General features: G+C 35.3%; 1 protein-coding gene across 1 annotated transcript in view; it reads left to right on the top strand.

Moving 5' to 3' along the window:
• GMDS (GDP-mannose 4,6-dehydratase) overlaps positions 1-14,674 on the top strand; it is a 576,788-nt gene that overhangs the window by 257,475 nt on the left and 304,639 nt on the right. Inside the window, exons 5-6 of the mRNA XM_072729241.1 lie at positions 8,961-9,153; positions 10,011-10,115. Coding sequence (XP_072585342.1) covers positions 8,961-9,153; positions 10,011-10,115 — 298 coding nt within the window. The remainder of the gene's footprint in view (positions 1-8,960; positions 9,154-10,010; positions 10,116-14,674) is intronic.

Genomic DNA, 14,674 nt, shown 5'->3' on the forward strand with positions numbered 1-14,674 from the left:
TTAACTACCCTACAAATATAAATAGACCTATTACCTTCTAAAGTCAAATGAATTGGAAAAACATATTTCAATAACAATTTTAGTTAGGAAAAATATCTCAAAAACAGAAGAGAATTTCATAACAAATTGATGATTAAGGCCTCACTTCCTTCAGGTTTTTTAGTTGAAACAAAAAGAAAAATTTATTGAGAAATTTAAAGATACACAAAATTATTTGTAATATATGTTGTGATATATGCCCTAGACCACGTGGCCATCCTTACACCCTGTAACATACGTCATTTTTCTTTCCAGGCCCTTATGGTTCAATGATGCAACCTCCAAATCCCATATGACTTGTCCTCTCTAGCCTTGCTTCCCATATGCCTCCACCCCAGCCCCACTTGTCCCTCAATGCTTCCAGCAAGCCCTACCTCAGGGCCTGGTTTTCACTATCCCCTCTACTCAGAACATTTTGCCCCCAGATATTCGCATGGCTCACTACCCTCCTTTCTTTCCCTCACAAGGCCTTCCCTGACCTTGCCATCTAGAACAAATAGTTCCCTTCACTCCATCCTCTCACTGTATGCTTCTCTCCAGAGTACTCAGTGTATTTAATTTTAAGTGTTCATGTCTTCATTTGTCTAGCTGGCCTATTGCTCTCGCAGGACAGCAGGTTATTGGGGTTTTTTGTTGACTTTTTTTTTTCCCTCATGCTTCCTACCACTTGGAAGAGTCCCTGCCACATAGAAGTTGCTCCAGAAATATTACCTGAATGAATGGCAGTAAACCTGAAGTTTGGCCATGTAATCCCTCAAGGACCTTATTATACAATTAATAATGGAGTGAACTTTAAATATAAAGTATATAAAATTTTTAAAATCTCAACGAAGGAGCCAGAGTTTCCTAGATAAAAATGTTGCCTTGGAACAAAAGATTGGTATGGCAAAATAACCATATGTGGGAAAAGATAACCAGAGACCAGAAGAACACTTCCTCTAACGTTTGCTTTCAGAGACATAAAGAGACTCAAAATATCAGTAGGCTGAAAATGTCTAAGACCATAGAAGCAGCTGCACTATTTTCCTCAGGACTTTGAACAACAAGAAAAAGTCATAATTAATGAGAACAACAATAAAACATTACCTTCCATCATGAATCGGTCTTTCTTAGCAGAAAACCAGGAAAGCTGGCATTTACATAGCAGCTAGGACTCAAGGCAAATCTGTTTTACCAGAACCACAATAATAGTAAAGCAAGTGTGGAATCAGAAGAATTGCAGGTCAGTAGGCAGGAGGGGCTTCCTCGGAGGAATCTAGAGAGTGTGCATCCCTGTTTTAGAAGCACCTTCCCTAAGCAGCAGGGCATCGTGTCCCAATTATAGGAAATACAGAGGTGAAAAGAAACATATCTGTGTCCCCCTTACCCGCCTGACAAAGTAGATGCAATAGGGATGGAGAGAGACATGGCTGAAATGTGTGTGCAGCCAGGTGGGGGACAGGGACTTAAAGGAGGTGAGGAGACAACGACAAATCAAAGAAGGGATCAGGGAGGAGATGGTCTAAATAAGCAGTGCAGATGGGGAGATGGGAAGCATTCTAATGGGCGGGCCAACAGGAGTAGAGAAAGGGAAGATGCACATATTTGGGAAATAAGTCTCCAGGTTAGAGAAAGAAAAGGACAGGAAACAAGTAGGCATTAATTTTGTAAACATCTGGAACTGAAAGGCAGGTCAGTAGTCTATTTAGCAGGTACCTAGGAGGCAAGAAGGTTGCAGAACACAGGAGCAGCGTCATTTCCACCAGAGCTTCTTGCCGTGCACAGCAGTCCCTGTCTCAGATCTATTTGCTCCCAGCGCAGCCAAGGCCCAGCTCAGAAACTCTTCTTATTCCTCACATTTATAAACCTCATCTTATACAATTTTTACTTTTCTGCTGTACTTATATTTTTGTTCAAAACCTTTTATATTTACAAATTGGGGCATCAAATAATCATAAGGTTATTACTTCACTGAAGTAATAAACTCCTGACAGACTAAACAAATGAGACATCTTTGCTCAAAGTAAATTAATAGGTAGGTTCCATTAAGTTTTGAAATTCTCTAAGGAGATTAAGGACTCCCATAAGGGATCAGAACTTTCATCACATAGAATAAAGGAACAACCCCTAGATGCACCATGTTCTGTAACACCTCTGATGAGAGTCATTGCAGCACCATACTATAGTATAGGGACTAGAGTTTTCCATATGTCATCCTTAATGCTTACTACCAAAATAGGGTATGAAAAGATTTGTCGAATGAATGAATAACATTAATTTTTTTCATAAGTTAACATTTTTACCCATAAAGGCAAACTGAAACTTTTGCTAATGACTGTAAGAAAGATATATGGTACTCTGCTCTTGGAGTTCCCTGACATTTTTGCTTTCTTGGAGAGCACAGTTCCTGCTGTGGAAGGTCAACCACACTATAATGCCTTACCAAATCTTATAACTCTTCCCATTTACTAACACCAAAAGGAAGCTAAGCTGTCCCATTGAAAATCTTCATTTCTGAATGGGCTTTTTCATCAACTTTAGCAATGAAACCTCAATCACAATTCTTTGCCATATTCTGTATCCTCAAAGGATATCTGATCCCATTCCTTAAAACTTCTCTTCGTTTCTCATTTAAGAAAGGCCACAACTTAAAAAAGAAAGAAAGAAAAAGAAAGAAAAAAGAAAACAATTAAACTAAGTCTCTTGGCTTAGCAGAAAATTTTAATTTAAAAATACTTTGCAACTTCAGTTATCGCAAATCAGCGATATCAGGCATCTTTTTCTTTTCTAGTTTACAGAGTTGTATCAGCTGGTGATAAACACAGAAAGATCTGTCATGATTTTTATATGAGAAAATAGAATCAGAATTATCCAATTTTTCAGGAGAAAAAGTTGCAGAGGTTCTTTACAGATAAGTAGAAATAACCAGCAATCTTATTTCATAAATTAATTACATTGGGATGCTTAACCAAGGTCCACAAAGTCTATGGATAAAATTCAAGGAGGCACATATTAATTTGGATAAGAAAAATATGCACTTTCATTTTTACCCAATTCTATCTGAAATTTAGAATTTCTTTCAATTTTGAATATAAGCAAAAATCCTTGGTAGTAATAGCACCAAATATGACTTCTCCACCAATGGGTACCATAGACATTTCTATACTACAACAAAGTTGCTATGAAAGTCTAAAGTATCGCTTGTGTCCATTACGGCTTTGAAGTCACAAGTGATGACTTCTGGTTTCGTTATATATCACATCACAAGCCTGGCTTTTAAATATTATATTAATATGTGAATATAATTATTTTCCCTTATAATCCTAAGTATTTTGCTTCTTATACTTTTCAAAAACATTACTCTGAGAGTATCTATCGGCCTCACCAGACTACTGAAGGATTCATGGCATAAGAAAGGTCAAGAATGTCTGTGGTATATCCAATAGTAGTAACAGAGTATCAATATTTCAGAATGTGGTTAAAGAATAAAAGCTCCAGGAGGATTCCTGGGTGGCTCAGCCGCTTGGAGCCTGTCTTTGGCCCAGGACGTCACCCTGGAGACCGGGGATCAAGTCCCACATCGGGCTCCCTGCATGGAGCCTGCTTCTCCCTCTGCCTGTGTCTTTGCCTCTGTGTGTGTGCGTGTGTGTGTGTGTCTGTGTGTGTGTGTGTCTCATGAATAAATAAAATAAAAAAAATAATAAAAGCTCCATCTAAGAGAGATTCTATGTTAGGCCAGAAAACAAATTTAAGAGGACTGAAATCATATCAAACATCTTGTCTGACCACAAAGGAATAAAATTAGAAGTTAATTACACAAAGAAAACTGAAAAATGTAGCAAATCAATAACATGCTACTGAATGATCAATAGGTAAAAGGGGAAATCAAAAGAGAAACAAATAAATAAATAAATACCCTGAGACAAACAAAAATGGAAATGTAACATACCAAAATTTATGAGATGCAGCAAAAACAGTTCTAAAAGGTAAGTTCATAGTGATAAATGCTTATCTCAAGAAAGATGAAGTTTCAAATAACCTAAATTCAGCTTCAAGGAACTAGAAAAAGAAGAGAAAACAAAAGAAAAAGTAAAGAAAGGAAATAAAGTTTAGAATAGAAATAAATGTGAGACTGAAAAGATAAGACAATATTAAAGATCAATGAAACTTAGGGCTGGTTCTTTGTTAAAGATAAACAAAATGACAAACCTTTAGCTAGACTTACCAAGAGAGGGTTCAAACAAATAAAATAAAAAATGAAAGAGATATTACAACTGAAATCACAGAAATGAAAAAGAACTGTAAGAGACTACTATGACCAATTAAACACCCACAAAATCAATTACTTAGAAGAAATGAATAAATTCCTAGAAACATACAACCCAATACAACTGAATCATGAACAGAAAATCTGAATAGGCCAAATATAGAAAGGAAATTGAATCAGTAATCAAAAACTTCTTAAAACACAAAAGTCCAATACCAGATGGCTTTACTGGTTAATTCTGCCAAACATTCAAAGAAGAACACCAATACTTCTCAAACTCTTCCAAAAACTAGAAGTGGTGAAAACTTTTCCAAATACATTTTATGAGGCCAGCATTACCCTGATACCAAAACCAGACAATGATGCCACATAATAAATAAAATAAAATAAAATAAAATAAAATAAAATAAAGGCCAATATCACTGATGAACACAGATGCAAAAATTCTCAACAAAATACTAGCAAACTGAATTTTAATGATCATTAAAAAAGTTATACACCTTGATCAAATGGTATTTATTCATGAGATGCAGAGGCACAAGGATAGATTAATAGTAGCATATCAGTGTGACACATGAAACTAATAAAATGCGGAAAAAATCATTGTGATCATCTCAAAAGATGCAGAGAAAGCAATTGCCAAATTCAATACCCACTTATGATAAAAATTCAACAAAGCAAGTAAAGAGGAAACATATTTCAACATGATAAAGTCCATAAATAACAAGCCCACACCTAAAATCATACTCAGTAATGAAAGGCTGAAAGCTTTTCTTCTAATATCAGGGATAACAAGGATGCCCATTTTGACCACTTTTATACAATATAATATTGAAAGTCCTAGTCAGAAGAGTTAGGCAAGAAAAAAAAAAAGTAATCCAAATTGGAAAGGAAAAAGTAAAACTATCACTATTTGTAAATGATATGATATTATACATAGAAAAGACTCCATCAAAAAAAACCTGTTAGAACTAATAAATTTAGTAACAATGGAGGATACAAAATCAATACACAAAATCTATTGTGTTTCTGTACATTAATAACATTCTATTAATTAAGAAAACAATGCCATTTAAAATTGCATCAAAGAGAAGAAAAAAAAAAAACCCTAAAAAAAAATTTAACCAAGGATGTGAAAGACCTATATATTGAAAACTACTAGTCATTGATAAAAGAAATTGAAGAATACACAAATAATGGAAAGATATTCTACATTCATGGATTAGAAGATTGTTAAAATGTCCATATTACCCAAAGCAATATACAAATCTAATGCAGTCAAATTTACATTGGTACTTTTCACAGAAATAAAACAATCCTAAAATCTGTATGGAATCACAAAACACCCCCTAATAACCAAAACTGGAGGCATCATACTTCCTGATTTCAAGCTAGACTATAAAGCTATAGCAATCAAAATGGTATAGTATTGGCATAAAAACAGACACATAGATCAGATGAACAGAACAGAGACCGCTGAAATAAATCAACACACACATAGTCGATTAATTTATGATAAAGGATCCAAGAGTATCCAATGGCGAAAGGACAGTCTCTCCAATAAATGGTATTGGGAAAACTGGACAGCCACAGGCAAAAGAATTAAACTGGACCGCTGTCTTCCACCAAACACAAAAATTTACTCAAAATGGATTAAAGACTTTAACGCAAGACCTGAAGCCATAAAACTCCTAGAAGAAAACACAGGCGGTCAGGTCCTTGACATTGGTGTTGGTGATGATTTTTTGGATTTCACACCAAAGGCAAAGGCTACAAGAGCAAAAATAAACAAATGGGACTACATTAAATTAAAAAGCTTCTGCACAGAGAAGGCAACCATCAACAAAATGGAAAGACATCCTACTGAATGGGAGAAAATATTTGTAAATCATGTATCTGGTAAGGGGCTAATGGCCAAAGTGCATAAAGCATTCATACAACTTAACAGCAAAACAAAACCAAAAAACAAAAAACGCAGCAACAACAAAACCCAAACCCAATCAGTCTGATTTAAAAACGGACAGAAGATTTGAATAGACATTTTTCCCAAGAAGACATAGGATGGCCAGCAGATAGATGAAAAAGCACTCAAAATCATTAATCATCAGGGAAATGCAAATCAAAACCACAATGAGATATCACCTCACACCTATCAGAATAGCTATTATCAAAATGTCATGAGAAAACAAGTATTGGTGAGGATGTGGAGAAGAGGGGACCCTTGTGCTTTGCTGGTGGGAATACAGGAGTGCGCTGGTGCAGCCACTATGGAAAACAGCATGGAGTTTCCTCAGAAGGTTAAAAATAGAACTACTATATGATCTAGCAATTACAAAGGAACTGAGAACACTAACTGTAAAAGATAGCTGCATTCTCATGTTCATTGCTGCATTATTTATTGTAGCCAAGATATTGAAGCAGCCCAAATGTCCACTGCGGGCTGAAGGGATAAAGCAGATGTGGCATAAATATGTATTTTCATCTATCCATCTATATATGGATATATGTATATATGTACATACATACACATACATATATATGTATATATATACATATATATACATACATACACACCGTGGAATATTAGTCATAGGAAATAAAGAAGGACATTTTGCCATTTGCAAAAACACATAAGAACCTTGAGGGCATTATTTTAAGTGAAAAAGGTCAGACAGAGAAAGACAACTATTTATGATTTTACCTATATGTGGAATCTAAAAAAGGAATGGAGAAAATACGCTCATAGATACAGAGTTGCCAGAAAGAAGGGAATGGAGGTGGTAGACAGTAGGTGAAGTGGGTGAAGGTGGTCAAAAGGTACAAACTGGTAGTTGTAGAGTAATTAAGTCATTGGTGATGTGTACTATGGTGACTGTAGTTAATACTGTATCGTATTACTTGCAAATTGCTAAGAGAGTAGATCTTAAAAGTTATCAGAATGTTTTGTAACTGTGTATAATGGGAGTTAACTTGCCTTACTGTGGTGATAATTTAATGATACATAAATAATTATGTACTCCTGACAATAAGATAATATTATATATCAGTTATACCTTAATAATACAATAAAACCTCCAGTGATATACAGTTTCACACTCCCTAGTATGTCCAAAATAAAAAAGACTGACCTCAGCAAGTGTTGAGTAGGATGTAGAACAATTAGAGCTGGTGAGAATGTGAAATGGTGCAGCCGCTTCAGAAAACAGTGTGGCAGTGCCTCAAAATGGTACATGTTGTATGCAAATGATTCTATTCCTAGGTACATGTCCAAGAGAAATGAAAATACAATATGTGGAAGAAGCCAGTCACAAAGGCCACATGTTATGATTCCATATACATGGAATCCTATTCTATTTCCAGAATAGGTTAATGCATAGATACAGGAAGTAAATTAGTGGCTGTGGGGGTGCGATGGGAAGATGGCAAGTGATTGCTAATGGGTACCGAGTTTCTTTTGGGGATGATAAACATATTCTGGAATTAGTAGGTGGTGATGATTGTGCAATGCTGTGAATATATTCAAAACCACCAAGTTGCTGGTAAAATTTAAAAGGGTGAATTTTATGATATGTAAATTTTATTCAATGAACTATTATTTGAAAAAAATAAAGTAACCCCAAATTTCTCTTTCTTGGCTTTAAAAGATTGGAGATGAAACATATTTTTATCCTCTTTTATGTCATGGCTGCAGTGTGAGTTTTACTCACAGGCCTAGATGACATGTGTGTAGTGGTCTTGAGTCCAGTCTGTGGTCAGCTGTCACCCAAGTTCCCTAAATAACCTGTGCATAGATAAGGCTGCAGCTTGTGCTCAGGCGACCCTCGGGACTAGCAGCAATGTGGGCCAGTAACCTCCTCACCCCAGAGTGGGGGTTTTTCCAGATGAAGATTGAGGTCATTCACCAGGCAGTAGGGAAGCATCTTTGCATTGTGCCCAGCTATATTTGGCCTGTAAATAACTCAGTGACAAAAATTTTCAGACTTACTATTTTAGGACATTTTAATATTAGGTTAACTTTTTTATTATATTTAGAACTAATTTAAGAAAAAAACATATCAGTCACATTTATTTTTAAGGAATATGTTAAGAAACTGCAAAATACTGAATTGTTCCTTGACACTGTCTTTTTGGAAATTATTCAGTTCTATACATTAGCATCTTACTGTATTCAATGTGTCTCATAATTAAAAGATTATATAGGTTAAAAATGGCAAATAAAACAATCTTTTTAAGAATCAACTGTGTCTAAAGCACATGTTCTTAAACTGCTCCATGAGTAAAAGTCAAGTGGGGCTCACTATAAATGTGGATTTCCTGGAGTTAACCCCCAAGAGATTGGTTCATTCTGAATTTTTAGAAACCCTTGAGATGATCCTTAGGAGCAAGGCTTGCACTTTGAGAAATACTGCCTTACAGACTTCAGCTTAGAATCGTTCTTTATTTTGCCACAGATAATTAATATGTATTTCTTAAGATATTTTTCAGCCATTTGATGTTAGAAATTCACACTCCTAGGACATTCATACTCTTATTCTGCTATTAGAAAATAATATTTTGTCACAAGCATAATAACATTTCCAAGTTTGTGAAATGGTAAAATGTGTCTGTTACCACCATCAGTGTCTCTGTGGCTGTTACCCACTAACGTGGTACTGTCTCCACCTGCTATTTCCAGATTTCTTTTGACCTGGCTGAGTATACTGCGGATGTTGATGGAGTTGGCACTTTACGGCTTCTGGATGCAGTGAAGACCTGTGGCCTTATCAACTCTGTGAAGTTCTACCAAGCCTCAACAAGTGAACTCTACGGGAAAGTCCAAGAAATACCCCAGAAGGAGACTACCCCGTTCTATCCTCGGTCACCGTACGGTGAGAATGCACGGGTCCAGCCTTGAGCATGCACCATGTTCTGTTGGCATGAGGCACGCGTGTGCTTCTGCCTGAATTCCATTCCTGTCTCTCATCTGAAGTCATTTGAGGGTGAGAGTAAGAGCAGACCCAATGACTAGATGTTGGGAAGCCTGACTCTATAGACTGCTCACTCTCCGTATTTGCTGCCACTGCCTCCAGGGTGAAATTACCACTTTACTTCAGTGATCCAGGTTTATCCAGCCCTTCCATACAGAACACTTGGAAAGCAAAATTAGACCCACATGATTTTTTTTTTTTTTTTTTTACTTAACTGTTATGAGATTTGCTGAAATGATAGGTTTCATTTTTTTATTTTCCCAATGGAAGTTTCCTTGGGTTCAAATATTTTTAAAAAAAGGAAGTTATTACAACTTATGTATTTGTAAAAAGAGTATTCATGAAAGATTTCAGTGGCCAAACTTCTAAGCCTCTGGAATCTTAAGATTTCATACATTTTTTTTTTTCACTTTCTAATTCCTTAAAACTAGGATAAAAGAAATAAGACCTAAGGTCAACTTGATATATTGCACATACTATCATCAAATCATATAGATTATGGAAGACAGAATGGTAGGCATAACAAAAGTAAAAAAATTCTTAAATATTTTCCAGTGCACATGATTAACTGGCAAAGGAACCTTTACTTTGTCTTTCGCTTTGACTCATATTTTTTCTATCTTAATATATTACAAATTATAATTTTTGCAAGTTGCTACTTCTCTAGCATGGGTGAAAATCACTGTCTTTTATAAAAAGATACCATCTTTTATAATAATCACTGTCTTTTATTTGCTTTTAAAAAATTATTCTAACAGGAGCAGCAAAACTCTACGCCTATTGGATTGTGGTGAATTTCCGGGAGGCTTATAATCTCTTTGCAGTGAATGGCATTCTCTTCAATCATGAGAGTCCTAGAAGAGGTCAGTAAAAATGTTGATGGACAAGAGAATTTTAGACTTTAACAACAACTAAAAACAGTTGTATGTTACATTCTGAATATATATTATATAGACTGGGGAAAACTTCACATCTATTTTTAACTATATTTGACCCTCGAACAACAAGGGTTTGAACTGCACAGGTTCACTTATACACATATTTTTTTTTATAGTACTGTGCTATAAATATATTTTCTCTTATGATTTTCTTAATATTTTCTTTTTTCTGGCTAAGTTTATTGTAAGAATACAGTATATAATACATATAACATATAAAATACGTGTTAATCAGCTGTTTATGTTACCAGCAAGACTATTAGTCAACAGAAGGCTATTAGTAGTTAAATTTGGGGGAGCCAGAAGTTACGTGCATATTTTCTACTGCATGAAGGGTCCCCATCTGTTACCCATCCAAATTGTTCAAGGGTCAACTGTATTGTGAATGTCAGAAGTGGTAAATGAAGAAATATAAATCCATACTTAGTATGTTTGCTAGGGTTTTTTATTCAACATGAAAACTAAACAGTGTTTTTATTTCATCACTTTTATTGGTAGGTCTTATCAAGCACATTTTCAACCTAAGTATTAGGAAGTTTTAAAATGAATGTAAAGGAAGAAGTAGTAAACTAATGCTTGTTTCTGGAAATCACTCTTACTTGTATAGGCTCAACTTGTAGAATCTGTTTTTCTACTTTGAGTCCATTAGATATTCACTAACTTTTCTTTATATTCTATTTAAATAGGCATCCAGAAATTACCGTGCTTACAGAGTATGTGCTAAAATAAATTTGAAGTCAGTGCTTATATTTAAAGTCATTATCACTTTTTTTTTCCAGAAAACCATATTTTGTTTGTATTGGCTTATTTGCTTTTCATGGTTGCTGCTGAGACTGTTAGCAACATGCTAGCTTTTCTGTTCCAAATATTAGATTTTAAATAAGAAAATGTGTACTCTTATCATTATTTCTGATTTGCTGAAGCATGAGAAATCTTTACAAAATATGTGTACTCTTCACAAAGTGAAAATTATCTGTACAATCTAAGAAGTTTTATGAAATTTCACTATCATTTAGCCTTTTAGCTTGAGAATCAATGGGAAGTCTAATGTTATGGGTTGTTTCATGTCCAACGACTAGTAATGCTTATAACTTTTTCAATGAAATTTTATGTGACTATATAGCTACATAATTAACCTATAAATCATGAGGAAAGAGTAAAGTGACAGATTTATAAAGGTATCTTTAATGTCAATACATTTTTATTTTATAATAGCATAAGTTAAAAATTCCCACGATACTCTGTTAAAGCATAAGAACCCAGTCTGTCATGCCTGTTGCCCCAAAAGAAAACAACTTAACAAGCAGCCAGAAAGATATCTTTAATTAAATTTTGTGGCTCTAGGTGTCCTTAGTAGAGGGAAAAGGAAAAAGAAGATCTTAGCTCTCCTTGCCCACAGCATTTGGTATGCAGGATGCTCAAGGCACCTTCAGTAAATGATAGTCTCTGCCTCTTTCCTTGTAAACATTTTTATACCCATCGTTTGGGTTTCTGTGCTTTTCCCATACTTTTCTACCTGCAAAACAAAATAAGTGAAAGTCAATTGTTTTGGATCAGGTTAGGTTTGGGAAATGCATTCTTAGTTGCAGAATGAAGAGATACATTTAAAATATAATCTTCCCTCAAAAAAAGAAAATCCTGTATTTGCATATGTTGTAATGAGAACTAGTTTTTGTCTTTGTCAGTGCTAAACACTTCTTTAAAAAAATTATTCTAAACTTAATACTCTTTCTTCCCTCTCACCTCCTCTTAGTGATTGCCAGGTCTGTCCTCAGGCCCACTAAAACTCCTTCAGAAACACTCCAAGTGTCTTTATCTTAAACATACAGACAGGGTTATTCTATACGTAATATTCTACATTGAGGGCTTTTGTTAAATGTTTGTTAAAAACTTGACCTTGTAGCATACACCATTCTGTTTTCTTTTGTTATATATCTGAAAATTAGTATCTCATTTTTTATTTCATTTAATATCAAATAATGAAAAATAATAGCATATGTGGAAATGATGTAATACTTATTTGTTAAGATATCTAATACTTTATACTTACAGCATTTTTTGAAAGTTGAAAATAAATTTTCATATTAATTTAAACCTACAGTAATACTATTGTTTTGTCCCAGTTATTATTTTCCAAAGAGATTCTCTATCAGACTGAGAATTCCTTAATGGTAGGTCTATAATGTTTTTTTTGAATATTCAGCTTATAAAACAGTGCCTATCTGCTAATAAACATTTAATAAATATTTTTAAATGAATGAATGAATATTTCATGTTTTAGTAAAACTTTACTGACTTGAAAGCCAGACAGTATGAATTAGAGAACAGTAGGAGTTTATATAAAAGTTTTAAATACATATTGTTTTACTGGTTTCAAGCATAAGGGTATAGCTGAAGGCAAACTATTTTGAAGTAAAGATTCACATTGTTATACTTCAATAAATAAAATGCATTTCTAATGAATAAGCCTATATACCTATAATTGCTATCATACTTTTTTTTTTTTTTTTTTTTAAATTTATTTATTTATGATAGTCACAGAGAGAGGGGCAGAGGCATAGGCAGAGGCAGAGGGAGAAGCAGGCTCCATGCACCGGGAGCCCGACGTGGGATTCGATTCCGGGTCTCCAGGATCGCGCCCTGGGCCAAAGGCAGGCGCTAAACCGCTGCGCCACCCAGGGATCCCGCTATCATACTTTAAGTTAATTTATTTTCTTAACTAGGTTGAGCATTTATATATTAGTCCTCTTTTGTCTTGTTATCACAGTGAGCAAATGCTCTTTTTAGATAGTACAGTGGAGGAACACCTGGGTGGATCAGTGGTTGGGTGTCTGCCTTCTGCTCAGGGTGTGATCCCGGGGTCCTGGGATCAAGTCCCACATTGGGCTCCCCACAGGGGCCCTGCTTCTCCCTCTGCCTGTGTCTCTGCCTCTTTTTGTATCTCTCATGAATAAATAAATAAAATCTTATAAAAAAAAAAAAAAAGTAGTGCAGTGGTAAACCTCAATCTAGTCCTAAGGTATATATTACAAATGCCCAGTTAGTAGAGCCCAAACGGATGCAGCCTTTTTTTAGGTTGTGTACTTTTTCTCTAATGAAAAATATTTGACAAGGTCTCTTTTGACTGCAGAAATAGCATTTCATGAGAATTTCTAACTTTAAAAAGTATGGAAGAATTATTTTTCAATATAAAGGTATTCTAAACCAGAGGTTAGCAAAATAATGGCTCATGGGCCAAATCTAACCCACCAGCCTATTTTTGTAAATAAAATTTTATTGGAGCACAGCCATACCCATCTGTTTGAATATTGTCTATGGCTGCTTTCACAGTGGAATCCCTTGGCCTGCAAAGCCTAAAATATTTGCTCTCTGGCCCTTTGACAAAACATTTGCTGGCCTCACCTATAGAATAATTAGTTATTCAACATCAAGAAACTTTCAATGGGGTTTAATATCTCTCCCAAGATAGTAAAATAGTCTTATGCAAAGGATTTCCAATAAATATTAAATTCGAGGAGAGGGCAGCCCTCGTGGCTCAGCAGTTTAGTGCTGCCTTCAGCTCAGGGCCTGATCCTGGAGACCTGAGATCGAGTCCCATGTCAGGCTCCCTGTATAGAGCCTGCTTCTCCCTCTGCCTGTGTCTCTGCCTCTCTCTGTGTGTCTCTCATGAATAAATAAATAAAATCTAAATAAAATAAAATAAAGTGAAGGAGAGTCAGTAGTTAACCCAACCTAAACAAAATTCCTGAAGTAATTGGGTCAGTTGGGGTTCTGTTGTGCTCTATTAAAGTACTGAGGTGTAGAACCAAATCAATAGAAGCTGGCTGAAGATCAGTAGCTCGTTCATAACAGCACCGTTCCTCCCGAGTTTTATACTTTTTAATTACATTTTTGACTGAATTATATGTCTTTTCTCTATTCCAAATTCTTTGTGGTTTTCTTTTCTGTTAAAATTTATTTGAGAGAGAGCCCATGAGAGTAGGGAAAGGGGTAGAGGAAAAGGGAAGGGGAGAGGGAGAGCAGACTCCCTGCTGAGCATGGAGCCCAGGATGTGGGGCTTGATCTCACCACCCTGAGATCACCACCTGAGCCAAAACTAAGAGTTGGATGCTCAACCAACTGTACCACCCAGGCACCCCCACATGATTTCCTTTTTAAGTATACTTATTTTGCTTTGTTATAAGATTAGGATCTCTCTAAAAATATTTGGGATCACCTGTGTTTGGCACAGAATTAACCACTGGAAATTATTGTTGTAGAGAATAAAGCCAGTAATCCAAACACTTGGGCTCTCTTTCCCTCAGTCATTCTTTCAGTTAATGCAAGATGGTTGATATACTCATGCTTTAGGTTTGCTTTTTTATAAAATGGAGGCACTTGAATAATATTTACTACAAATTAATAATGAATAGTAGTTAAAATTCTTGGCTTAATGTGTCCATAAAGGCATGAAAATGTGTGATACGTATCATGTTCTGTGAATA

Source organism: Vulpes vulpes, chromosome 12 (genome assembly GCF_048418805.1).
Source record: "Vulpes vulpes isolate BD-2025 chromosome 12, VulVul3, whole genome shotgun sequence".
Classification (NCBI taxonomy): Eukaryota; Metazoa; Chordata; class Mammalia; order Carnivora; family Canidae; genus Vulpes; species Vulpes vulpes.